This window comes from Cydia strobilella, chromosome 9 (genome assembly GCF_947568885.1).
Source record: "Cydia strobilella chromosome 9, ilCydStro3.1, whole genome shotgun sequence".
Taxonomy (NCBI): domain Eukaryota; kingdom Metazoa; phylum Arthropoda; class Insecta; order Lepidoptera; family Tortricidae; genus Cydia; species Cydia strobilella.
The window spans coordinates 9,199,307-9,226,293 of NC_086049.1; the positions used below are offsets into that span (position 1 = coordinate 9,199,307).

Genomic DNA, 26,987 nt, shown 5'->3' on the forward strand with positions numbered 1-26,987 from the left:
GACCAAACGCACTATTGCCTGCAGAATTAAAGAACACATTGCTGCGGTCAAGAACAATGACGTTCGCAAGTCAGCTATTGCTCAGCATCTCCTTGAGTCGGGTACAAATCACTGGATCGAGTTGCATAGTCCCAAGGTCATTTCGACAGAACGCCACTATATACCAAGATTGGTAAGAGAAGCCGTTGAAATTCACAAATACAAAAAATTTAATCGTGAAGATGGGTTTAAACTGTTAAATGTGTGGAATCCTGTGATTTGTTTGTGTAAAAAACCAGTGATATCCGAATCAAACACGCGTAGTGACACCGTGAGTGTAGTGTGTTTGGACAGACCAACGAGTGTGAACGCGACCGGAACAACAAGTGTGAATGCGACCGTTGGTAACGTTGAAAGTGAACGCAGCCGACGCGCAAGAATGAGGGTAGACAGAGCGCTGTCTACACAACTTTGACACCCACCCGCTATCTTCAGTCACCCGTGAACATGATGCATGTAACTGCGTCGAAATATCGGGAGCTCACAAATAATACAAAAGGTAATCACGGTCTATATCCCGGTCAATATAAGTCTAGTGAAACTAACCGTGAATCATTCAAAACTCGAATTAGAGGTTATATGAATACTGAAATAAATACCACAATAAGATGATTTGTCAAACTGTATTTCGTCAGCCAAAACTTTATTTCTAAAATAGACTTATCGAAAAAAGTATTTCTTAAATAGCACCTACTGAAGCATGTGCCCTCTTACTCCGATAATAGCCCAATAAAAAATTACCCGATTCTCTCTCCTCATTACTCGCAATAAAAGTAACGCTTACGTGGATCAAAGTCGACTGAGATTGAATAGGCATTTTAACAATCATAACGGATTAGACTTTATAACATCGTAAACGTCATTGATTTGGATTTAAATTAAACGGACGTAAGGCGATGTTTGTTCAGAGACAGTTAAGCCCAGCTTAAAATTGCATGGCCACCTTATTAACCATTCATTCATAATGTTTCCATGCCGTTTTACAGCTCACTGTACGTACCAAAAGGCTGCATAGCACCTTTAGTACCACTTTTGCTTGTACCTACCTATACCTATGTATCTGATTTTACAAGTTTTTACCATGTTTTAGCTGGCTGAAAGAGTTGGCGTAAAGAAAAAATTAACTAGGTATCGGTTTTGTTTTTCTAAGTCTATCATGTTAAAAATGTTATTGAGTCCCTCACACTAGGACAGTTTTTTATTGTAACCGAATTTTCGGGACGTTTCCGTAAACCTTAAAGTTTGTCTTTAGTTTTGAAGCCTGTAAAATGTGCGCTCAATGACCCATAATCAGCGTTCTATTTTGGTTGGCTTTTTATAGTTTTCCTATTACTTATAGGCGTGGTTTACGACCATCGATATAGAAAAATTGTTAGCCAGGCTTAATTTTGCTTACTTGGCCACAAGTATGCCAATACCCAACTACGTCTTTTTACGACATTTAGGTACTTTACACTTTATTGCTTGCTCCAGTGGTACTTCACTTCGAGCAGTCATTAGATCACCGTCTAATGAGCGAGAAAGAGAATGCGTCATGTAACTCATTCGTTATATCTGATTTGCTGTCATACATTTATTTTATTTTGTTAGACGGTGAGGATCCTATAATTAGTAGATAAACAGGTTCCATACCTATTCTGCAAGACTAGCACAGGAGCAGCACAACAGTATCACGCCCATTATATACATAACCATTATGTCGGTAACTTTATACATCAGGCCTGTGCCGAAAAAAAACTGTAAATTTCAAACGGCTGTAATTTTATTTCCAAGCAAGATGACGACAGCTTTCTAGCCGCAGTTAAAAGTCCTATTATTAAATTATATATACTATTCCAATATACTTAAATAATTTTGTTTTACGCCATGCGACGTTACACCTGTGAATAGAAGAGATCACTGAAATTTAATCTTTTCCAAATGGCAAGAAAATTTTCAACATCTTCCATGCTTGCATTCGATAAACTTAAAATTACATTGAAGTAGAATAAATAATTTTGTACGTTGTCTCTTGAACAGAGGTCTCGAAGCGGCAGACCTCTATATAGGAACAAGTGACCCTAGGACCATCAGAAAGATTGTTAGGTAATAGAATTTGCGCCCACCCGCATGCCCGTCATATTTATAGTGAAAAATTGGGGTAGGTACGTATGCGGCTTAAGTGAAACGAACTATAAAGAAACATAGTATAAAGATTCGTACAAAAGTTAGGATAGCTAAAGTAACCTAAATTTTGCGTTATTAATTTCTGGCCAAGTCGAAAATCATACAATTTCCTTCGTACAAAAAGTTGCATTTTGTAATAGACGATGAGCAACGTAATATAATTCATGTGCTCAAATCAAGAGTGTATTAAAAGATAATGATAAAACAGCCAAAAAACTTTAACAACTCCAGCAGGTGTTGGGATGTTGCAGGCAAATATGAAAAACAGCTCCGTAAAAAGCTGCCACTGAATGCGCTAGAAAAAAGGTTCTTATCACTCCTGCAGAAAATTTTGTAATAAAAAAAACTGATAATTATTTAAATTAAAAGGAGCTTCATATTGTAGTAATCCTAAATTCCAAAAATCCTTATCAATTGCATCAGTTTTTTTCATTTGAAGTTTACAGTTTATTTTCGGTACACCCCTTATACCTACGAATTCTCGCGAAATTTGCGAAATTCCGGCCAGTCACAAAAGTTTCTTTTCACATCACCAATTCGAAAAAGGGGTTTTTCTTCCCTGCTAGGAGGGATCAAAGTGGCACTTTTCTTCCCTGCTAGGAGGGAACAAAGTAACAGTTTTCTGTTCTAGGACACTATTTAAAAAAAAATTGCACATTATTTTTTTAGCTAAAATAATATTTTTAAACATCATAATTACCTCAAAGGTGATGTGAAAGCAGTATGTGTCACTTGGTAGCAAAATAATTAATAAAAAAGTAACACACTTAAATCCCTCACTACGCTCAGGATTCTACTTTAGAATCCCTCGTTACTCTCGGGATTCTATTATAGAATCCTTCGCTTCGTTTAGGATTCAATGTACGCCCTCGCCGTAAATATGTCATTTTGCTCCCTTGTAACACAATCTACTATTTCTGCTCCCAACGGAGGAAATGGGATGGGGCCTGACGTCGAAAATTATTTCTATAAGGTTACCAAAAAAAGTTGCTCCACCGTATGTTACAGCACTTACGGTTTGTCCGGTATATTTTATTAACTTCGACATATAGAGGTGCATCCAGATTTGGCTAATGCGCATCTTGCGCTTCATTTCACAATATTTCCCGATCTGCACGCACGCTGTACATCGTACTACTCATTTAGTAAATGGCTGGCAAATGATACTCAGGTGCTTCATTCGCTAAATCGGAATTCCTCTGATATGCCGAATTGAATTACGGTAATTTGTAATTAAGGTAATTTGCATGACTTATGTTTTAAGTAGTAGTAAGTAGTTATAAGTTTAACTGTTTGTACGCCTAATGGCAAGACCATGGTGATTCCATATCATTATGTTCCATCATTGTATATACCCATGTTCTACAGACAATAAACGAATTATGAATTGATGTATCAACGACTAATTGAAATTTATAAATTTCTAAGCATACTCACTTCGTTCGTTTCATAAACCCACACTCGAATTTAAATGACTTAATTCCATTATGTAGCCGTCACATAAACTAAAATTAAATCCTTAAATTCCGCTTAGATACGGATCGGATGGACGGACGGTTGATTAAATTCTATATTAATAAGAAATATCAAAATTTTAATCATACCTCTAATGTCTAAAATCTTAAAAAAGTTGTACAGGTAGATACTTAGTATTGTATATATACCGTGAACGCAACGTTATCACAAGGATCCGACGGTTGCTCTACTTAAATGCGATAAAGCGTCGAGTTTCTCAGGAACTTCTCAAATGTTCCGGTTCGTAAGGGTTATGCGCTTCCGCAACACCGCCTGAATCGCCTCGGATCCATTTCACTGGCAAAATAAATTGCTATTGCTACCTACTTCACTTGCTGTGGTAAATAGCTTAAAACATCTTATATTTTACAAATATATACCTATTATACTTTTTAGGACTTATATATATTGTACATTTTCTCATTGTTAAATTGTTACTGTACTTTCTTTCGATGACAGAAAATAAGTACGCATCCTTCGGGAAAAGATGGAGAACTTTACCTGTACTAAAAAAATATAGAGATAGTCTGGGAAACTTAGGCGACTATGTGAATAAATCCATCATTCAAAAATTCATTGAAATGCCAAACAAAATTACACTATGCCTATTTTGGCGTGATTATTTTCCCTTGAACAAAATAAATGGTCACTGGTTTATTATTAACACGATTAAATTACGAATATGAAAGCAACTAGACAGTCCGTTTCACGCTTAAACCGCTGAACCGATTTAGTTGAAATTTGGTATAGATAGTTTGAGTCGAATCCCGGGGTAGGACATAGGGTAGTTTTTATCCCGGAAATCATCATTTAAGGGGGTGAAAAGGGGGGTGGAAATTTGTATGGGAAATCGATAAAAAGCAGATTGGATAAAAATAAGCTACCCAAATTACTTACTCCACGCAGACGAAGTCACGGGCAAAAGCTAGTAACTAATATTTAGATTTATTTTCAGTTTGCACAAACTACCTGGCCCAGCCGCTGGCAGATCTAAAGTTGCGTGATCCGGCTTACCATACTGAAATCCCGAGTAAGTTTTTTATTTACATGTACCTAAATAATATTCGGTAAACGATGTAAAATTTGTAAGTAGGCTCTACTTTGATATTTTCAGATCAAATTTTAAAAATTATCAATTTCATGTTTGCTTTCAATAGTAAATTTAAAGGTAGATACTAAACCCGAGGACCACGGAACGCACGTTCAGAGCATGCATGCTCGACGCTGACACCATCCACATACAATTATTGGTTAGACAAAAATATATGATAGCCAGCGTCAGCTTCGAGGTTGCACGCTTTCGTGAAGCGGTGTCCGGTAGCTGGCGCAGGTGCACGGAGCGGGGCGCCGCACGCGCGCGGGTGCACGGAGAGAGCGCACGAGCGCGGGTGAAATTGTAGATACAAACCGCTGCACGCGCCCGCTCGCTGTTTTTCGGTAACCCGCTCGCCCGCTCCATGCACACGCGAGCTAGCGGACGCCTTACCCGGTAGTTAATTTATTGAACAACTTGATGCAGGCTTGGTGCGGACGATGACGTCATTCGGCATCATCGGCCTCTTCGTGATGGCGATGGGATGCGGTTTCTCCGTTTATACGTTTAGGAATCCTCGGTATATGTTCAAGAGACTCGCTGCTGGCATTCATTTTATTAGTAGTAAGTTTTGTATTAATACCTTGTTTTTCGACAATGTATGCCTTAATTAATTCTAAAATATTTATTTGATTTCCGACAGTTTTGTTTTTGGTGTTACTGAAGTAAGTGCCTCTGATCGTAGAACTCGTTTGATTAATTTTATGATAAATACAAGCTTTTTTATCTGTAAATATCCTATCAGTGTATGTATATAAAAGGGCTTATTGTTAGAGCGAGTCAATAAAATATGCCCTTATTGACGATGGCGAGCTCAACGAAAATTGGTGTTAGAGGTAAGGTCAGATGGGGTAAGATAAACACTGGGGCAAGAGTAACACTGTCACTCTTGTCCCGAGTAAAATAAACTATGTTTCTCTTATCCCGCATAAACTTATTAGGACGAAAAGGGATAGAAAACGCTGTATTCTATGGACGATCTCAACATGGTGGATTCGATTACTTTTTAAATCTTGCTAGATTTCATTACAACGTTTAATATTTCATTATCAAGTGCAAAGTAGACTCACGTTTCACGTACTTAGATACTGATATAAAATGATAAGATAAAGCTACATATTGGTTATTAATTTTATTATGCATAGTATGTCAGTTTCTACAAGCTTTTATTTAGCAAGCCGTGCTTCTTTGAAACTTTTAATTGGGTTCCAATATAGTAACTAATGAAAGCAAACTTTTCTTTGTTTAGCATCTTGCACTTTCGTCGTGGTACAAGTGATGTCAACTACGGTAGATGTGCTGGAAAAAAATGTTCCTGCCATCTATCCTAAGACCGCGTACCATTAGTGAGTAATTTTTTTTTCTTTAATAACAACTGTCCGTCCCCTAGCCCTATGTAAATAATAAAATGTTATTGCTAGTACCTATCTAAATTCATATCTTACATAAATAGTACACACTATTCCTTGCAGTGTGTATATAAATATAAATAGTTTCACTATAAATTTGCATCTTGACCATCGTTATGTTTTCCGATAAAGATTAGAGATTATTTTGAACAGAAATAGATAGATTTAATACATTAGTGTTTTATGTTGTATACAGCTTCCACATTAGCTTCTACCTGGCGGTGTTCGTGGTGTTGGTGAACGCTTTTGCTGCGGCATCTTTCCTGTGGTACTCGCGTAAGAGGAAAGGTGACAAGGCGGCCACCGACGAGCTGGCCATGGCCGACGAACCCACCATCATCGGACGATGACGAGATGGTCACACCACAGCCCAGCAACTTTCGTTGCTCAGGGAGCTCACTTCTTTACTTAACAGTGCTCAAAAGACCAATAGCTATAACAATGTTCAAAGTCTGGAAGACGTATGGTATTGCGCTCCTGCACGTTCACCTTTGGCCGATATCTCTTTTACCAGAATATACGATTTAAAGGGTGAAAGACCTCGTGAAAGTGTCATTCGAGTTCGTGGTCAACAGAAAAATTGACACTCGGCCAAAGAATTCCTGTAGGAGTACATTTTCGGGGGTTTGTAAATTTAACTTTCATTCTTGTCCATTTGAAATTATTATAATTTTCACAAATTCATCTACAGTCCCGATCGAATTCTGGTCGCATCTCTTGATTGTTGTTGCGAACTGCAATTTGTTTTTTAAGAATTACAAATAAAATACTTAAGGGTCTCCGGCAAACTCGTTTCTCCATACAAACGTAGTTCCGCTCTCATTTCATAAGGTATATCTATGTCTGTAATTAGTATCTGTAATTAGTTTATGTAGCTTCAGATACCATAGTTAAAAAAATACAGCGAATTTAAGTTTTTCATACAAAATTTGTTTTTGCTCTATTTCGTTTCATTTATAAACTGGAGCTATATAAACTAATTACAGACCTAGGTATACCTCATGTCATTGTATGTGCAAAGTTTCATTATAATTCAACACGTAGTTTTAAAATGAGAGCGGAACTACGTTTGTATGAAAAGGTGCAATTCGGCCGAGCTTGCCGGGAACTCTTAAGCATTAATTATACACATACAAATTAATAATTATATAAGCATTAATTATATGAAGGTCGGCAACGCGCATGTAACACCTCTGGAGTTGCAGGCGTCCATAGGCTACGGTGACTGCTTACCATCAGGCGGACCGTATGCTTGTTAGCCACCGACGTGGTATTAAAAATATACATACCTGCCTACTTTTATCACAGCCGAGTACGGGTCATTTTTAGTGCAGAGATTAATTGAGATTTATTTTATGTGATAAATAAATTGAATAGTTAAGTAAGTATTTATTACTTTGTGAATTGTGTTCGAAACAATACAGCTCAATGATTAATTTGTAAAGTCACTATTAAAAATATTATTTACTATACAGGCTGCTTAAAAATGTCCAGATATCGCACCTGATGGATGTACGTTTTTACCACATAAAACTATGCTGTCTAGACTAGCCGCTTTTTTTTTAATGTATGAAGAAGCAAGTGTTATGCTTGCTTAATGATGCTTAATTATTTATGAGTGTCACTATCTTACTCATGGGCAAATTGTGTATACCTACGGATTCGTCGTATTACTTAATGTGTCCGTTTAACACACCGGCACGATGTCTTAAGTCTTAGCTAACCCGAATGTGACTATTCAATCTTAGAAGTGACCGATTTCTAATTGAGGTGTTATAGACCCCTGGTTTCATAGGCTTCCTTATTTTAGGTATCCATGCAGGTGTTTATAATTACTTGTCCTTCAGAGTCGAAAGGAGTTGGACTACATCGACTTCTAAAGTGCAGAGTTTAACTACAACGTTATTGATTACATATATACCTAGTCTGGTCTGATAAACAGGTTACAGTATAAGGCCTGATTTACACATTAATTAGTGAAACTACATACATTTGCTGCTCACGTGTATAGGTATAGGTATAGGTAGTAGCCAATGTATATGAACTCGCACTAAATATTAATCAATTTGTAAACAGGCCTCAATCGAATCAATTTAGCTTTATTAAACTCTCTTTTAAAGGACAAACATGGTCCAAAGACCGTATAATTATGTACATTTTACGTTTACTTTAAGTTCAAAATCTGTTACTATATTATAAAAAAAATAGTATGAGGTTATAAAATGTTATAATATACATATGTCAAATAATTTGAGATTTATTTTAATGCTTGCTTTATTTAAACTATCCATAGATTCAGGCTATATGTGAACTCAGTTTGTATACATCAAAAGTAAAATACTTCTAGCTATTTGGTGTCTGTTATAAGGTGTTGATGATACTAGTTTAAGGCATAGTTATCCGGGCAATTACGAATTCTTCAGAATGTAGCGTTATTTCGGAAACTGATTCTAATATCTTAATTATGTATGATTTTCGGAATTAAGCACCCGTTTCATTAAGCACATTCTGAAGAAAAAATAAAAACAGAAAATAAAAACATCTATGCGTGTGTTATCGATAAATGCATTTAAAGTAGCTAAAATATTTTGTCAATATGAGCTTCTAGTCAAGTTAGAATTTAAATGGTTCAATGTGGCCTAAGTATTTAGATTAATTAAAGAAAAAACAACAACGGAATGTAAATAATTTTACAGAAGTAATAGTTAAAAATAAAATCACATTAAGCGGTCACGATCAAAAACTGTAGACAAACCGGGAATGACTACAATATAAAAAAAAATATATCTTAGTGATGAACTGATTAATAGTGTTAATTCTGACCAAACTACTTTTAAGGGTAGGTAACCACGCCTTTAATAATAGCCTAGTGCTTAACTCATAAGGTAAACTCGAGCGCCTTGGTTTTTCTTTTGATCTGGAGGCGTATTCTGATTGTAATGACAGGTTATGAATTTGATTTGGATTTTTTATGAATAATTATGATCTCTCAGTGTCAAAAGTGACGTCTCTGGTTGAAGAAATGTCAGTTTTGACACTGATAGATCATATCCATCATGGAGACTATATAAAGGAGCAAAAGCTCTATGTATGAAAAGTGTCCATCTCAAAACAGTAATAAGGCGGCGCCACCATACACCAAAAGAAAATGTCATAGATCTAGTATTTTATATAGATGTGCGATCGTGGGAAACATACGCATGTTCTGCCCCTCACGGTCGCACAATTTAATATCAATGCGACAAAATTTAAAACACGTTTTAACATTCCTGACGACGTACCAAAAACAACCTACGTAATTTGGTCGGGTTGTTTGTTGCCCCTCCCCAATTTCATCTCTATATTATTATACCTCTATGGTTCATGTCAAACCCCAGAGCCTACCTAGCGCCACCGGAGAGATTAGAAACTATTATTTACAGCTGACTGCTGGTCACTTTTGCAACAGTTCTGCCATAAGAGATTGTCGTCCTTTCTATACCTTCCATAATATCCATAATAAATTCAGATCAAATTCATAACCTGTTATTACAGTCAGAATACGCCTCCAGAACTTTAACCCAATTTGCGCAGTTCTAAGGCAAGCACATCCTTGCTGAATACGTTGCGATCCTACTATCTATTTAATTACGTTCTTCTAGAATGCCCGCAATCAGTATATTCTTAATTGCGTTTTTGACCAAAGTAATTGAGATTGGATCGAAAATGTAGGTCGTCTGCGCCCGCTGGCTAGCGATGCGCCACTCATTATCATGTTACATTTAATTGCATTCATAGTTACAGGTTACAGGAAGAACTTGCCTTATATTGCTCAGTTGGGAACAAGTTTTTTTCTATCGTTCTATAAAAACTGTCATATTGATAGAAATAAATACTTAAAATGGATTAGTTTTGGGTGGAAATTAACACAACTGTGCGCGGAAACGTGTTTTAAATAAAATAGGGGATACTCCTTTGCAAACTGGACTGAAAATTGACGAGTATTTAAGAATTATCAAACTGAAACTCCGGGTTGTCTGGAAGAGATCGCTCTTTAGCGATAAGACCGCCTGTTGTCTACCATAGTTTAAGTGCTTAATCTGTATGTCATCCTTTTTTTATATTGGTGAGCAAAAAAGAATATTTGTATTGTATTGTATTGTATCACAATTCTAGCCACCCGACGCTAATCCTTTGAAATTAAACTTGCAAAATGTTATAATATTTATGGAATGTGTCCTAGAGTGCTAAGGTTTGTTTGATTAAATATTTTGCATTATTGTGTGTACTGCTGTTTAAGCTCTTCATGTTTATATTTATTTTATAATGAAAATATTTTGGAAGACGCTGTTTTTAATTCAATCAAGTTCATCGTTATTTATATTTTAAGTATGGATTGGTTATCTTCAGACATCGTTACTTTTATAGCAATGTCGGTGTAGCGTAGTTGAATTGAGAAAACTGCTAAGTACGATTTTAAGAGAGATTATCAATTAGGGTTCATATTACTGTTTTTTACTCTAATCATTCATTTTAGCTGAAATTGGGTGTCACTTTAACGCAACATTGCTGCACTGAAATTGCTACGAAATTAAAGATGTGTCTGGTGATCAAAGGATTACTACCGTATGGGCTAGACTGACCAGATAAAGCCTTCACAGTCTTTGCGCTTGCCTCAGAAAGTCTTTCTGTTGACGTGCTACGGCTTATTTCTAAGTTAAACAGACAAAAAAAATGTCTGTTTTTTTTTTACATTTAATGATTTAATTTAGCTTCGTACTAAAAAAAATAAAAACTTCAATAAGGACTTTTAACTTAACCTTAGACTAGGTTGGTTGTTTAGATTGAGTTGACGTTATTCGACAGGGTACCATGAATTTTCCGGGCAGTAAAAAAAACCGACGGACCGTGTTCATGTTTCAGTAGGTACGGATGGATCGGGAAAATCGATCTGTCCTAATCTGAGATGAAACGCAAAAATATGTAGTACGGAATAATCTTAAAATAAACTTTATTCTTGTGTATCTAGTTGAAGTGATAGGTACTTAAAAATGTCATTTAATAATGTTAACGCATAATTGTGCCGTTCTCGAGAACGTTCTCAATTTACGATGGGAAATATTCTCGAGCAAGAACATTCCCCATACAAAAGGGAGAACGTTCTCGGGAACGGCACAACTATAGTTAACGCCAAGTCAAATATATAGAAGGAATAAAACGTGTAAATGACGGTTTTGGCTACGGTACAGCGCTACTAATATATATTTTGCGAAATAGTATTTCTGGTGCTGATTTACTGGCCTTAGGATAACTTGATTAAAATTAAAGGTGACTGTTGTGTTGTTGCGATATTACTGCTGCGGCCTTGACGCGGGTACTGTATCTGTCAATTTGCTTGACAAAATGAGTGAAGTTCGACGCCGCATTACTGCCGCAATTATGACAAATCAGGGACCTAGTAGAGAGACGGCATCAACGCTGCAGCAGTAATGTCCCAACAGTAATGCAGCCGTTGCCATACGAATGTCATCTTAACGCTTAACCTCTAGGAGATATACTATACAGGTGTCCTTAGCCATTGAACAAAGCCGAAATGTACATATGCATTAGGGTATTTAGAATCAGTCTACCAACTATCATAACAACCGGTGTAGCGGTTACGAAGAAATTAACAAATTACAATTTTTAGGGTTCCGTACATCAAAAGGAAAAAACGGAACCCTTATAGGATCAGTCGTGCGTCTGTCTGTCTGTCTGTCCATCTGTCACAGCCTATTTTCTCCGAAACTACTGGACCAATTAAATTGAAATTTGGTACACATATGTAAGTTTGTGACCCAAAGATGGACATGTAACGTAAACAAATAAAATTTAAACATGGGGACCATTTTAGGGGGGTAAATTATAAAAATTAAAAAATAAAAATTTTCAAACTATATCGTGTTACATATCAAATGAAAGAGCTCATTGTGAGAAACTCAAATATATATTTTTTATAATTTTAGTATAAAGAGTTTAGAAGTTACTTAAGAAAATATACAAAAAATGACCATTCCCCCTTTATCTCCGAAACTACTAGGTCTAAAATTTTGAAAAAAATACACAATTTCGAACAAGTTGTCAAAAATACTGCCAGTGAATACAGCATGTTTCTTTTTGTTGTTGATCATTGAAATTAATTTTTGTTTGAAAATTTATTTTTTTATCTTTTGTTCTAATTAAAAAAATATTAAAGTTAGAGCATTCCTGAGAAGTTACCCTACGTGGGATTTCAGGGTTTGTCCAAAGATAGATATAACTCCGTAATAGATGGATACAGTCTAAGGAAAAAATGTGCCTCGAAAATCAAGAAAATTTGATTCTCGTTCAGAGGGGCTACTAGTTTTGGCCTACAGTCGTATAGATGGCGTTGACGGTTTCGTTTGTTATTTAACAATTTTATCGCATATCAGTGAAAGAACATGGGTCAAAATCATAAAAATAATTAATGCAAATAAAAAAAATCATTTATCTATATTTAAATACATTCTATCCGATTTTTATAAATCTTCATTTTTAGTTTTAAAGTGTGTCGACAGATGGCAGAAAATTTACTGGGGTTACAAAAGTTACTCTATGGTTTGTCCAATGGCTAAGGTCACCCTGTATGTAGTTAAATCAAACTACATAAGTCAATATCTCAACTATCTGTCAACTACTTCCCAAAATCAAAACTACAGTACCAAACCACACAGTATCACGCGATCGGTAATTTTGTTTAGGTACTTATTAATAAACACTTAAATTTTAAAGCCAAGTCATCAATTAATTAATATACCAAAAAATCAATCATTAGGATTAAATTTAAGGTGAATTAGGAAAAGTCTAACCGTAAAGTACCACACGTAGGGTACGTTAGAATAAATACACGTTTGGCGAATGCTGTGAAAACATAAGAAATAAAGCGAGCAAGCGAGGTTAGGCCATGTTTAAAAATATTATTGTCTGCAAAGTTTCACGAGTAGCCGGCCAAGAGTGATTTTACTGTAATTATTCATTTCCAGCTGTAGTGTGATTCAGTCAAAAATATTTTAAACAGCAATTTTTCACATTAAAACATTCCATGGAAATAACAGTTTCAGCAATAATATTGCTGTCACGGTAAATGATAAAGGCTAATTTCTAGGGACAGTAATTTTCTACTAATTTAATAGAGTACTTACCTAGTATAAGTACATAGCCGACATAATCAGGGAAGTAATGATGTGTTTTATAAGGGGTGGGGAGGGGGGGGGGGGGGCAAAGTTGTTATTTAATATTGATACCCGAGAAAGCGAAAGATCCCAAAATTGCGTAGCGAGTGTTTCAAGGCACGAGAGTTAAACAAATTTTGCTACAGACTGCAACACAAAAATGTTCACCATACCAACGCAAGGTAAATATTTATTGTAAAACATTATAAATCGAATCCAAATGAATGCTTTTAAATATTTATCATTTTAAAATCATCACTTAAGTACCTATCTAAAAGTCAATTCCATCAGTCAGTATCTATGAGGATAAGTATAAAAATGTTACTTTTTCATCAGTTTTTGAAGAATAAAGAGAGCCTTTACGAGCTGGTGTGGTAAAAAATATACACCTACTTAATTATGTTTTGTAGCACCATTATTTTGGGTCTATAGTGTACTTATCCTTGAATAAATCAGAACTTATAATATGGATGACCAAATACATTAAATAATTGGTACTCACTTTACACTACTGAGCCGAGCACTAATAAGATATGAATCATCACGACAATAATCTCAGAAAATAACGATTGTTTAGAGCACTTCGCCTTACACTTGTATAGTAAAATTTCTCTTCGACAATTTTACGTAATATAAAACCTTATCTCACACAGAAAAAAACTATAAAAGTAGGTATATCAGGTAAAGTGTATTGCTTTAGATATTTAACAAAATGTAAAAAATACGGTATTTTCTTGGCTAAGAATATTCAAATCAATTATTTCAATGTGACAAAACTACAGAAGTTTTTACTAAGTAATAGTATTACTTACTCGATGTAACAATGAAGTTGATACTTATTTTACTAATACATCGGAATCTATCGGGACGATTTGATTAATCATTATAATATTTGCTCTTACCTGGCCCTCTTAAGAACCTAAAACGAAACGATATCTTTAGTCATGTAAGGGTAATTGAAAACATTAAACGATTTAGGAAATAGGTTAAAGCCAGAACGGTATTTTGCTGGTTAATTAATAAATGTTGTACCCGAAAATGTAAAAAAAAAAAACATTGTTTACATTTATTTACTTACCTAAAGAAATACACAGTTTCATCAACATTCGATTGGAGAAAACCGGTATAAAAATTACCGAACGTCTATTTCTGGCCACGCATTGTCGAGAGTCTGGCAGTCGCCCAGGGCCTGACACTGCCAACGTCAACAAAGGTTAACACGTTAAAAAAATGTGCCAATGAGGGAACACTCCCGTTGTGTATTCGAATAAGTGCTTTTTTTACAGGCTATTTCGTTTGACCAAACCAGAATAAAGATTTAAATAGAGATAAAATAGACTCCGACCACACTAACTTTGCCTGGACTTGGCAGTGACAAAGCATAAATGCCCCATATGAGCGCCATACTTGACGTAGCACTTGGCATGAAAACTTAGCGTGGTTCGACTATGTTCAAGCTTAGGTTTGTCTTGGAATAAATCTCATTTCTGATTAACGATGTCAAATGTACAATAATTATGTATGTGTATTACAAATGTACTTTTATTCAACACCCTATAATTAGGTCAGTGCTTTACGTAGAATCAAAGATAGATATAAATCCGTAATAGATGGATACAGTCTAAGGAAAAAACGTGCCTCGAAAATCAACAAAATTTGGATCTCGTTCAGAGGGCGCTACTGTCGTATAGTTGGCGTTGACGGTTTCGTTTGTTATTTAACAATTTTAACGCATATCAGTGAAAGAACATGGGTCAAAATCATAAAAATAATTAATGCAAATAAAAAAAATCATTTATCCATATTTAAATACATTTTATCGTATTTTTAAAAATCTTCATTTTTAGTTTTAAATGTGTCGATAGATGGCAGTGAATTTACTTTTTTTTTTAGTGAATTTACTGTGGTTACAAAATTTACTATGACAGTACCGCTCTAGTATAAGTTACTCTATGGTAGAATATTGTATTAGCGCGTTTTAGCTAGGTTTTAGTAGAAATGCAAAATTTCAACGCTGGTATTTAGAATATTTCACTGGTGGTATAGTTATATTGTACATACTACATAATACACAGTTGGACAGTTCGGGCGGTCCGACGAAACTAAAGACGAGTGAGACGAGAAGTTTCAATTACTGAACAACTATTTATTTGGATCCAACCCAGAAATTGCATAAAAATGGCCGTCCGATTGAAAACATCTGTTCGGCCGAAATGTATGAAAGAACCAATTTTTCGTCGCAATTTTGGGTTATTCATAGGAACCATATAGGACATTGAAAATTGATTAGTATGACCTCAAATATTCACCTATAAAACAATACTTTTTACACTGTGATATGTATGGCTTTTGAAAAAACACCGTGTGGATAAGGCTTCTTATCTGTGAACTCATGCTTAACGATTAAATAAATCGAAGTATTTGCCACAAAATGTCCAAAATTAATTTTTGATGATAGTGTCTAGGCTTGTAGTAAGATAATTCAGTAACAGCGACGCTGTGTTGCCTCAATAAACGACGGGCGTAAGTGGTCATAAACAACACTGAATAACGAGATAGTAAGTCCAGTTGATGGTCCCTAATCACTGTAAACACTAGGCGACACATTTCGTACCACTACACGACTCGAGCAACAAGTGGCATCTTGGCAACCACGTATATCATAATTCAATCTGCAGGAGATCTTCGAGTCTAACCAGCGTATAGTATTTGACACGTATTTGAATTCGATTGGATATGTAATGGTAAGTTATCATTATGAAACAAATGTGTAAGAACCGTGGTAAGAACATGATGGGCTATTGAAAAGACTATAATGTTAGGAAATGAATTGAAGTTTAGAAATTAATAAAAAATCTTAGTATCTTAATCTTTTATCGTTAGTAGTATAATATTTGATAATATTAAATTTTTAGTAATCGTTTTTTTTATTAATTTGTCACCTAGAAATAAATACCTAATACCCAAGAGGCATGGAGTATAGAGTACCTCTACCTTCATAATTAAAGTTGTGTCAACTTGGTGCCAACTAACTGTTTACATAACCCTTGAAGTGACAGGATCCGCCTCGCGGACAATTAACGTTATTTAAATTTGGAATTTGATTAATTAAAATAAAATTCAAATTCCTTCAACCCAAAAATGACGTATGCTACTTGGAAGGTTAACCACCGCTACCTCTATGCAACATGACAGATGACAGCCGTCACGACACTGGTCGCATCGCTCGATATCTGTTTACCGGTCACCATAGCAACGCAGTCGGAATTCGCGTGCCGTTTCACAAAATTACACTAAATATTATTTTCAATGTTAAGCTTACCAAATCAATAAAGAGATAATTCGGCTGGATCACGCGATGGAGACCAAGGTACGCCCTGCAATGTTATTGTCCTTACCGTTTCATTAAATTAATGTTACTCACGTGACTTCGTAGGGACGTCAAAGTTTGCAGGCACGAAGGGCGCATTCCGCCCCTCGTATTCATTTATTCATGTCTGTCTGCTTTTATCTTTAATAAGGCTGTAAAGATGTGAATATTTAATATTAATTTTATAGTCGGGCCTGTGATGTATTATGATAAGGCAAAGGCGCAATAATCGCTCTTTATTTAACATTCTGTTACCTACTATATTAAAATTTTGTTGTGTATTAAAGTTCTGTTGTCTGCTATATTAAAATTTTGCCTTTAATGAGAAGGTAAGATAAATATATATGTTAAAAATTATATTCATGAAAAAGAAATCGTCCTATATACATTTTAAAAGAATTTGTATAATATTCGTATGTAACTATCATAGAGTAACTTATACTAGAGCGGTACTGTCATAGTAAATTTTGTAACCCCAGTAAATTTACTGCCATCTGTCGACACACTTTAAAACTAAAAATGAAGATTTATAAAAATACGATAAAATGTAAATAAAACTATGAAAACGGATTATATCGCGTATACCCGCGGTCACCCGTTGACCACGAACGCTGTAAAGAGTTCGAAACGTCGGGATGTATTATAAATTCAATATACGCGATATAATCCGTTTTCATAGTTTTATTTCATGAGTAACTATCGCGGTAACCGAAGACAATATTACGATAAAATGTATTTAAATATAGATAAATGATTTTTTTTATTTGCATTAATTATTTTTATGATTTTGACCCATGTTCTTTCACTGATATGCGTTAAAAATGTTAAATAACAAACGAAACCGTCAACGCCATCTATACGACTGTAGGCCAAAACTAGTAGCGCCCTCTGAACGAGAATCAAATTTTCTTGATTTTCGAGGCACGTTTTTTCCTTAGACTGTATCCATCTATTACAGAGTTATATCTATCTTTGGTAACTATGTAGGTATGTATAAGGTGTCTTCAAAATTTGTTAGGGCTTGTTAGAATGGTCATGAGAAGTTTAAAGTATACTATTATGACTGTTAAAAAGCACGATCGGTGATTAAAACATGTATCGAATGTGTATTCTAAACGAAGTAATAGCTTATAATTAGCCTACGAATAATCTTTGATTGAATTTCTACAAAATCAATATAATCAGATCTAATCGTCCTTTAAAGGGGCCCACTGACTATCAGTCCGCCGGACGATATCGGCCTGTCAGTTAGAACAAAAATTTGACAGTTCCGAACAACTGACAGGCCGATATCGTCCGGCGGACTGATAGTCAGTGGGCCCCTTAAGAGTCATGCGCTTATGTTAACTACTTATAATGTATATAACCTATATATCAAATAACAGAAAAAGAATACCGAGTCAAAGAAGTCAACCGCGGCAGAATGTTCGAGCGGATCGAACAGCGGTGAGTCTTAAGTCTTAATAAGATTGCCTTGTAATAGAAGAGCTGTAGGGTCCAAAAAATATTCGTACTGTGATTTGGTAACTGATGTAGATGGTACTGTGCGGCTTTGTATATTATACGGTAATTCTGATTGTCAAATTTGATGATTGACAATTCCCACAAAACAAAGGTACGAGTATCTAAGGTTCATTGGCGTAACTTCAAAAGCGAAGTAATTGAAAATTATCTAATTGTATACTCTAAACCAGATGGTCAAACTTTGGCAACACTTACGTTACTCCAACGCTTACAAAGGGGTCTTGCTGGCTGTTGCTATTGTATAGTGTTTTGTTGCACTCTTTAAATGTATACAAAAAGGTGCGCTTTTTATGTAGATATTTACGGTTTGTCAAACAAAAATGCAGAATAACGGCAGATTTTTTAGTAAAATTTGGTTGACATCCAAGAATTTAGTCTATCGGCTTGCGTTGTATGCTAATCGACATTGTTTTCACGCAAAGGCCGTGTAGACGTTTCAAATACGCGCACCAGTATAAGAAGACTCCCCACTTACGTAGATTACGTAGACTACAGATTGTGGGGTCACTATTAAATTTAACCCTTAAATGCATATTGTTGCCAAATGTATACAAAGCATTGGAGAGCTCACAGATTCAACAGAAAATAAAAACTAAAAAACCGGGCAAGTGCGAGTCGGACTCGCGCACGAAGGGTTCCGTAACATTACGGAAAAAAACCGCAAAAAAATCACGTTTGTTGTATGGGAGCCCCATTTAAATATTTATATTATTCTGTTTTTAGTATTTGTTGTTATAGCGGCAACAGAAATACATCATCTGTGAAAATTTCAACTGTCTAGCTATCACGGTTCATGAGATACAGCCTGGTGACAGACAGACAGACGGACAGACGGACGGACAGACGGACGGACAGACGGACAGACGGACAGACGGACAGCGGACGGACGGACAACCCTAAAAAAAAATGGGTTCCAAAAATAAAAAATCATGCATTTAAGGGTTAAAGTACTGATCGCTCAAATTATTGGTGTGGCGCTCACCATGCAAGTAGGTATTAGCGTGTTGCCAAAACCGGGCTCCGAATTATTATCTGTTCTGATGAATCTGATCTGTTAAAATGTTGTTAACACTAACGTGTAACGAATCACAAAAAATTGTCTTTGAAAACAGTAAACGACGATGCGGATGATGATGATATGCAGATCGGGAAGGGAGTGGGCAAGGCAGCCATTGCCGTGAACCGCGAAGAGTATATGCTGGCCCACAGGGACCTCTCAAACGAATACATGCAAGTTCAACTAAAAAACAGCTTATTGCATCGTCGGTTGGGAGAGTATTACAAGTAAGTATTTCATACACTTAGTTTAGCTTGCGATAGAAGGATTAAACGTGTCTATAAGGGTCAATCTAAAATATTAAGCTTTAAGGTCCATTGACGACCGGTCTGGCCTAGTGGGTAGGTAGCTGCCTGTGAAGCCGATGGTCCTGGGTTCGAATCCTGGTAGGGGCATTTAATGATTGATAAACACAGATATTTGTTCCTGAGTCATGGGTATTTTCTATGTATATAATTATGTATTTATCTACCTATAATAAGTATGTATAGGTATATCGTCGCCTAGCACCTAGCACCCATAGTACAAGCTTTGCTTAGTTTGGGGCTAGGTTGATCTGTGTAAGATGCCTCCTAGTATTAATTTCTTTATTTTTATTTATTTATTTTATGTTATGATCTCATGCTAAAAAATATTTAACCCGTACGCTTTTAGAGGATTTGCGGCATTTTAGCATATCTAGGCAATTATATGACATATTTTAATCCCCTTTTAAAGAAAAAGAAAACAAGGCCACATTCTGAAACAACCTCTGGAGGGGGTGGCCGACCTGGAGGAGAAGTACCAACAAAAACTACTTGTGTACGAACAGGTCAAGAACGAAGACGAAAGAGAAATAGCTGATGTAAGTTTCATATATTATTAATCAAGCAATAATGCATTATGATCATTTCAAATTAAACGAAACTCGAAACAAACGGCACGAATTACAATTGATTTATAATGTATTTAAATATCTTTCAGATCAAAACCAAAGTGAACTTGGTGGAAAAGCAATATGAAGAGAAACTTCACTACGCAGAGAGCAAGTTCGACGGACTGCAAACCCTAGAGAAAAGTACAGGCACTGGCCTCATATACTCTAAGAAGGGGAAACCAATTGCGGATAAGGTAAGGAGTTTTATTAGGCTCAAACGTAGTATTGTGTAATCTATGATCAAAAACAAACACAACAGCTTTACTCTTCTTTTTAAACCACTTTCTAGTGTCATGTTTAGTTGATTGAGTTAGTGTCTTGCGCCATTTCACGTAATCGACATCACTAGAAAAAAAAAGTATAAAAGTATTAAATAAAAAAACTAACTAGGGAACAAATCAAATTATTTTATGAAATATTTTTTGATTTGTGTTTTTAAGTAGTCACCGCCCTACCCTCGCCCTTAGTTGGTCCAAGGCGCCTAGCCTTTCAAATATAGGATACACCAAAGAATTTGGGACGGGTAACGCCGTGGCCGGGTGGTCTAGTGGTCAGGACGTTAGCCGCGTAAGCTCTCTGGTCACCTTTTCTTTAGTGAATGTTATCTATTTCAGTTTATAAAAAAACTAAATTCACTGATAGTAGACGACTAGGCGTAGACAAAGTATTAATCGTATAGTATAAAAATATTATCAGACTTATTGTATTAGAAACGAACCTTTTTCCGAATATCAGTACCTATTTACCCTGCGTTCCCACAGGAGTCGTAAAACGTGACACAATAATTTAAAAGGGTCAACATTTTATCTAGCAAATATGTATAATTATATAGGTACCTACCTATATTAGGTACGTAGTGTGGTGGCGATGACGCTTGTGGTTATGTTTAATGCCAATTACGAATATTGATTAACATGAATAGTATTAAATGGGTTTATAAGGGTCACTACTCTTGCAATTATTAGAAACATTTTAGTAAAACTTGTGTAAGGATTTTTTTAAGTTAGCTTGTGATTGACAGATGCAAGGTGGTATTAACTATTAGTTATGTTTTTTTTTATTTTCTACCATACCTACCTACCTACCTACGATAAAAAAAATATATAAAATAAAGGGCAAATCGTAAACATTATGTATCATATAAAACTCCCGTGAGACTCAAACATATTAAATTATTTTAAAACGGGTCACTCACGATATTATTAAGTCGAATAGCTCGACATGTTTTGATCCAATTTACGAGGACCGTCTTCACGGAGCAACGACACGTCTTCAAGGGCGCGCCGTGTACTGCGGGCCAAAGCCCGACTCGCACGGCCACTCACGACAGGCGTCGTCGGCGGTGCCGGCAACGTCACCGTTGCGAGGACGGCTCTACCCTCCGTATTGCGTTTGTCAAATGTCCGATCGCACACAACACTCACTGAGTCACTTGCTAAAGCTATTCGACTTAATAAGACGTGAGCGACCCGTTTTAAAATAACTTAATATTATGTATCATGTTTGTATTGTTGACTTTATGATTATCACATGTAACATATATCACCAGGCACAGATACAATCATTGTATTGTCTTTTATTATAATACCTCCTAGGAAACAAAATAATACATACAAGCGAGCCCTACTACTCTACTATCAATTTGTGGCCTATCATATATCTAATTTAAATTCGAAAATTACTACAGATAAATTGTGATAATAGTGATGACGCTGATGATTAATTTTCTAGACATTGATGCGGTTTTTGACCCTGCAACGTCGAAAGGCGGAGCAGACGGCTGCGCTCCGTCTCCGCTACATCAGAGTCAGGAACGCGGTCTCAGAGTTGGACGGCATCATCAGGAAGCTGGAAAAACTGGGACCTGGGCTCTACGTGGCCCAGTACGAGCAGCTGCATTGCGACTACGAGAACTATATGAACAAAATAGAAGGTCGGGTATTCACGCCAGGAATGCCTATAATATTATAAGATGCGTTGGGATAAGCGCGTACTATTTCTCATTGTGAAGCTGATCATATATGCCACACGATAGGTACCAAAGTTTTTTTGCACCCCGTGCCTTAAGAGTCCCTCACTATGCTCAAAATACTTATAAAGAATGATTATGAGCAGAGCGACCCATTCGATTGTATAATAGATTTATTATTATTCTATTACAGAATCTTTTGCCTCCACGGAACTCTAAATAAGCACTCTCAATAATAACTAACTTTGCTCTCTTTCGCATGTCTTCAGGCGAAACTCTTTTAGCAAAAACCGGCCAAGTGCGAGTCGGACTCGCGCACCGAGGGTTCCGTATTTTTTTATTCGAGTTGATTGAATGAAAGGTAAATTGCGGTTTACGATTTATGACGTATTAAAAAAACTACTTACTAGATCTCATTCAAACCAATTTTCGGTGGAAGTTTACATGGTAATGTACATCATATATTTTTTTTAGTTTTATCATTCTCTTATTTTAGAAGTTACAGGGGAGGGGACACACATTTTACCACTTTGGAAGTGTCTCTCTCGCAAACTATTCAGTTTAGAAAAAAATGATATTAGAAACCTCAATATCATTTTTGAAGACCTATCCATAGAAACACGTAGGTATGGGTTTGATATAAAAAAAATTTTTTTGGGGTCAGTTCTAAGTATTTTGTATTTGGGGAACCCCAAAAATGTATGTTTTTTTTTTGTGAGAAAATCTTAATGCGGTTCACAGAATACATCTACTTACCAAATTTCAATAGTATAGTTCTTATAGTTTCGGAAAAAAGTGGCTGTGACATACGGACGGACGGAAAGACAGACAGACATGACGAATCTATAAGGGTTCCGTTTTTTGCCATTTGGCTACGGAACCCTAAAAAGTGATGTGTAACGAACGTATTGTTTAATTTCTAGGACGTTCAAAATCAAATCATAAAGTCAGCAGCTTATGGATTACAAATTCTGCAGTATCACAAACATGTTCCCATCCCAGAATAATATGTATCAGCTTTCTTCAAGCTTAATTAACTAAATAAAGGCAACAGTGGTGACTTTCATACAAATAAATATATTACTAAATTGTAAAACGGGACTTAATCGCGTAGGTATTTAAGTTTTAAGATTGACGTCCGACGTTTCGAGGACGGCGTTGTCCCCATGGTCTCGGAGAAGACTCCGCGAATACGCGATTAAGTCCCGTTTTATACAATTTAAGACTGTGTAGAAATCGTGAAAAATATACATACAAAAATATAGCTTATGATTTTAACGAAGATGGGTCTATAGGATCAATCTTTGGGTAGTTTACCCTATAAAAAATCATCATGATGGCCACAGTGCATTATTACGACTGGTGAAACACAACATTTTTCACCACACCAACACAAGGAAAATACTAACTGTAAAATATCAAACAAAATCAAAGCAAATAGATTCAAAATGTATGTTATTAAATATTTATCATTCAAAGTCATCATTTAGTAGCCAATTCTACCAGCAAACATAAGAAAACAACTCAAAACTTTCATTTGATTACTATGCCTCGCATGTGAATAAATTGCAACTTTTTTATCAGTTTTTGAACAATAGGGGATATTACTGCAATATTCTGCCACCAGAGTGCAGGACTAGCCTTTTTAGTAAACCATATAGTAACTTATACATACCAGGTTTAGGTTTACTTTAACAGGTTTTTGACAAGTTTTCAGAGATAATAAAGTATGACATTGATGCATCAAGGCGGTTTGCTTACAGAGGACCTACCGGGAAACGCGAATCCGAAAATTCGCTATCTGCCTCTTTATCGCTCGAATATGCAAGTGACAGAGATGTTAGATAAAGAAAATTTCTTGTTTCACGACAGACCCTCAGATTGTGGTAGTGGCGCCCTGGCGCCCCCTACGCAGAGTTTCGCGTAATATTTCCTATTAAGAGAGCCTTTACTAGCTGGTGTGGTAAAAATATATATCCTTACTATATAATTGTTACATATTTGCTGTACTTTATTTTTCAAAAGTGTTTTTAATAGAAAGACACGTCAAGATTGTGTACACTTCTTTTAATGCCAAAAAAACGAGGTATAACGATATCACAATTTAAGAAACTTTTTGATGTCTAACAGTGAAATAAATCTTTTACGACCATCCAAACTTTCCACTCACCGTTGACAAATAAACGTGTCACTAATTGCTGGCTGCCAGTATCCACTTAGCTAGGAATAACTTTTTTTATTATCAGAACGGGAAGATGAGCTCATCAAGAACCGCAATAACTGCACGGAGCATAACCAGATCTTAGCACACATTAGAGAGAAGATGCATCACACTGATCAAGTGATCGACATTACGGAGTGCGATCTTGGGGATGCAGAGATGGAGTATTTTAGAGCTCGAGAGGATATGAGTGTTATCAAAGTAAGAATGGACTATAATGTGATCAGTGTTAGGATATGTTTGTTATCGACTATGCGTACTATATAACTATATGTAGAAATAACGGAAATTTTAGTTTTAAAATGAATACTAAATTATTAGTGAATTACAGATAGGTCAAAGGCGCTTTTAATTTTATTCCTAAAACATTCAATTTTTTACCACTTCCGACGTTTTGAGCTTTTGTAAACAATTCACATCGTAATTTTTTCCTTTATTTTAAATACTCCACATGTCACTGAAACTATTTTCTACGATCTAATTTTGTTTTATTAAATCTAGAACCGGCGTGATAAACTTCGCTGGTGCTTGGGGGCCGAGCGACTGAAGGCGGGCCTTCTTACCAGAAAGGACTTGTTGCGTGACTACCAAAACGCTATTGATGAGGTAAGATATGTACTTAAGTACCTATATTGATTGTAGAAGCTTATTTATTTATGTTACAAGTAAATCAAAGGACGTTTTTATTGAATAATTGAATTAAAATTAAATACATTCATAACGTACCTACACATTTCAAAATTATACATTCACAATGTACAACTAAATTAGTTACACTCTTATTTTTTAGGCGAATCCATGAAAGTCAAATGGCGTTATTCAAGCCTCGATTAGCTATTAATATTTAGTCGTAATCTGTCATTTTGAATTAAGTATGAATTTCTAAAAAAGGAAATGGACAACACAAAAATTAACTAATTGAGGCTTGTAAAGTTTTATGAATATAAGAGGTGTAAATGATTTACATAAATTCATATATTATTACATTTTATTTACACAGGTCGAAACAATGAGGGAAAAGAAAAAACGCCTAGAAGAATTAATTAGCAAAACCACTGAAGAGGTAAGATTAGCGCGAAAACTAATGCAGGCAGATGGCGATAGCAACAATTCATCTGGGCAAAACTTACCTGTCTAAAATGTGGATAACCAACATTGTGCCCCATAGTGCAAAATTTCCATGCAGTTTCTTCTTTTAGCCTACATGTTTGGGAAGTCAAGGTATAACGTAGGCACAGAACAAAATATAATGTATTCCGTGGTAATGTAGGTACCTGTAACTGTGTCATGAGCCATTGTAGAGCAACAAATATTGTTGTTTAAAAAAAGCAAAAAGGTGGCTTAAAAATGTGTGCAGGATCCTAAATAAATACAAACAGAAGTTACGAACTGATTAGAAAGGCTGAACAGGTTTTATTATACTTGCTTTGTAGGTATTCGGTAAAACTCAGACACAATATTTAGTACCTATAATTACTAACGTAGTTGTAGTAGTCTACGTTTTTTCTTTAAAATAATACTAAATTTATTTATTTATTTAAATTTCATTGCCCAAAATATATACAACAATGTACAAATATATACAAAAATGTACTATAGGCACAGTATAGGCACACAGAAGCACGGTTATCTAAACAGATGTGTGTGTGTGTGGTGTGTCAAAGTCAAAGAAGAATTACTTATGTTAGGTTTATCTGTAAAAAATATACTACGCTATCTGTTAACTCTGCCATTTCATGTGATGTTGAATAAAAATGTTCTATTCTATTCTATTCTATTCTACTTTATAACGTGAGAAATCTGTCAAATTCCATACAAAGGAAGGAACCGTCTTTAGGATTGTAATCTAATTATTTTTGTCTTCCTTCCCCATTGTAAGTATGAATATGCCTTTGTATGAACGAATTATCGTTGCACATAATTTGGTAATGATATAATAATAGTGGGAGGTTATTTTATTATTTTAATATTTTTATTTATTTATAAAATACTTACGATTTCAAAATATCGAACCACTTGCTTTATTTAACCATATTAAGCAGGAAAAAATTGTTAAAATAAAACTTGGAATAATTAAAAACTGGGATTTTATTTTATAAATTTTTACAAAAGTTAAGTTTATCGGGTTTTCTTCGTGAAACAATCCATTAGCATAACGTGTCAAAAAAGGATGGTAGGTACATTTCTAGAGAAAGTAAATTTGGCACTTCCGTAAAAAATACTTTAAACATTTTTCAATTTGTTTGAATTTCGTCAATTTCATTTTGAAAAAAATAACCTTTAGGTAAGTAGGGTACATTGTAGGTAATAAAAATGGACCGTGTTTAACGGTTCTATTTTAGAAATTTTTAAAATTGATGTTCCAAATATTAGTTGTTATTTCTCTATACGATTTTCTAATGATTTGTTTCACTATGAAGTTTTTAACATATAGGTACATTTTAGTTAGTCATTAAAGGACTAAATGTACTGATACTGTCAAATTTTGTTCTCTACG

At 35.4% G+C, this 26,987-nt stretch overlaps 1 protein-coding gene across 1 annotated transcript in view; it reads left to right on the forward strand.

Moving 5' to 3' along the window:
- Positions 1-25,628, forward strand: part of LOC134743990 (coiled-coil domain-containing protein 96-like) — a 62,967-nt gene extending 37,339 nt beyond the window's left edge. The window contains exons 5-11 of the mRNA XM_063677621.1: positions 19,440-19,611; positions 20,102-20,228; positions 20,348-20,494; positions 22,032-22,233; positions 24,516-24,691; positions 24,992-25,096; positions 25,491-25,628. Coding sequence (XP_063533691.1) covers positions 19,440-19,611; positions 20,102-20,228; positions 20,348-20,494; positions 22,032-22,233; positions 24,516-24,691; positions 24,992-25,096; positions 25,491-25,628 — 1,067 coding nt within the window. The remainder of the gene's footprint in view (positions 1-19,439; positions 19,612-20,101; positions 20,229-20,347; positions 20,495-22,031; positions 22,234-24,515; positions 24,692-24,991; positions 25,097-25,490) is intronic.
- Positions 25,629-26,987: the final 1,359 nt, after the last annotated feature.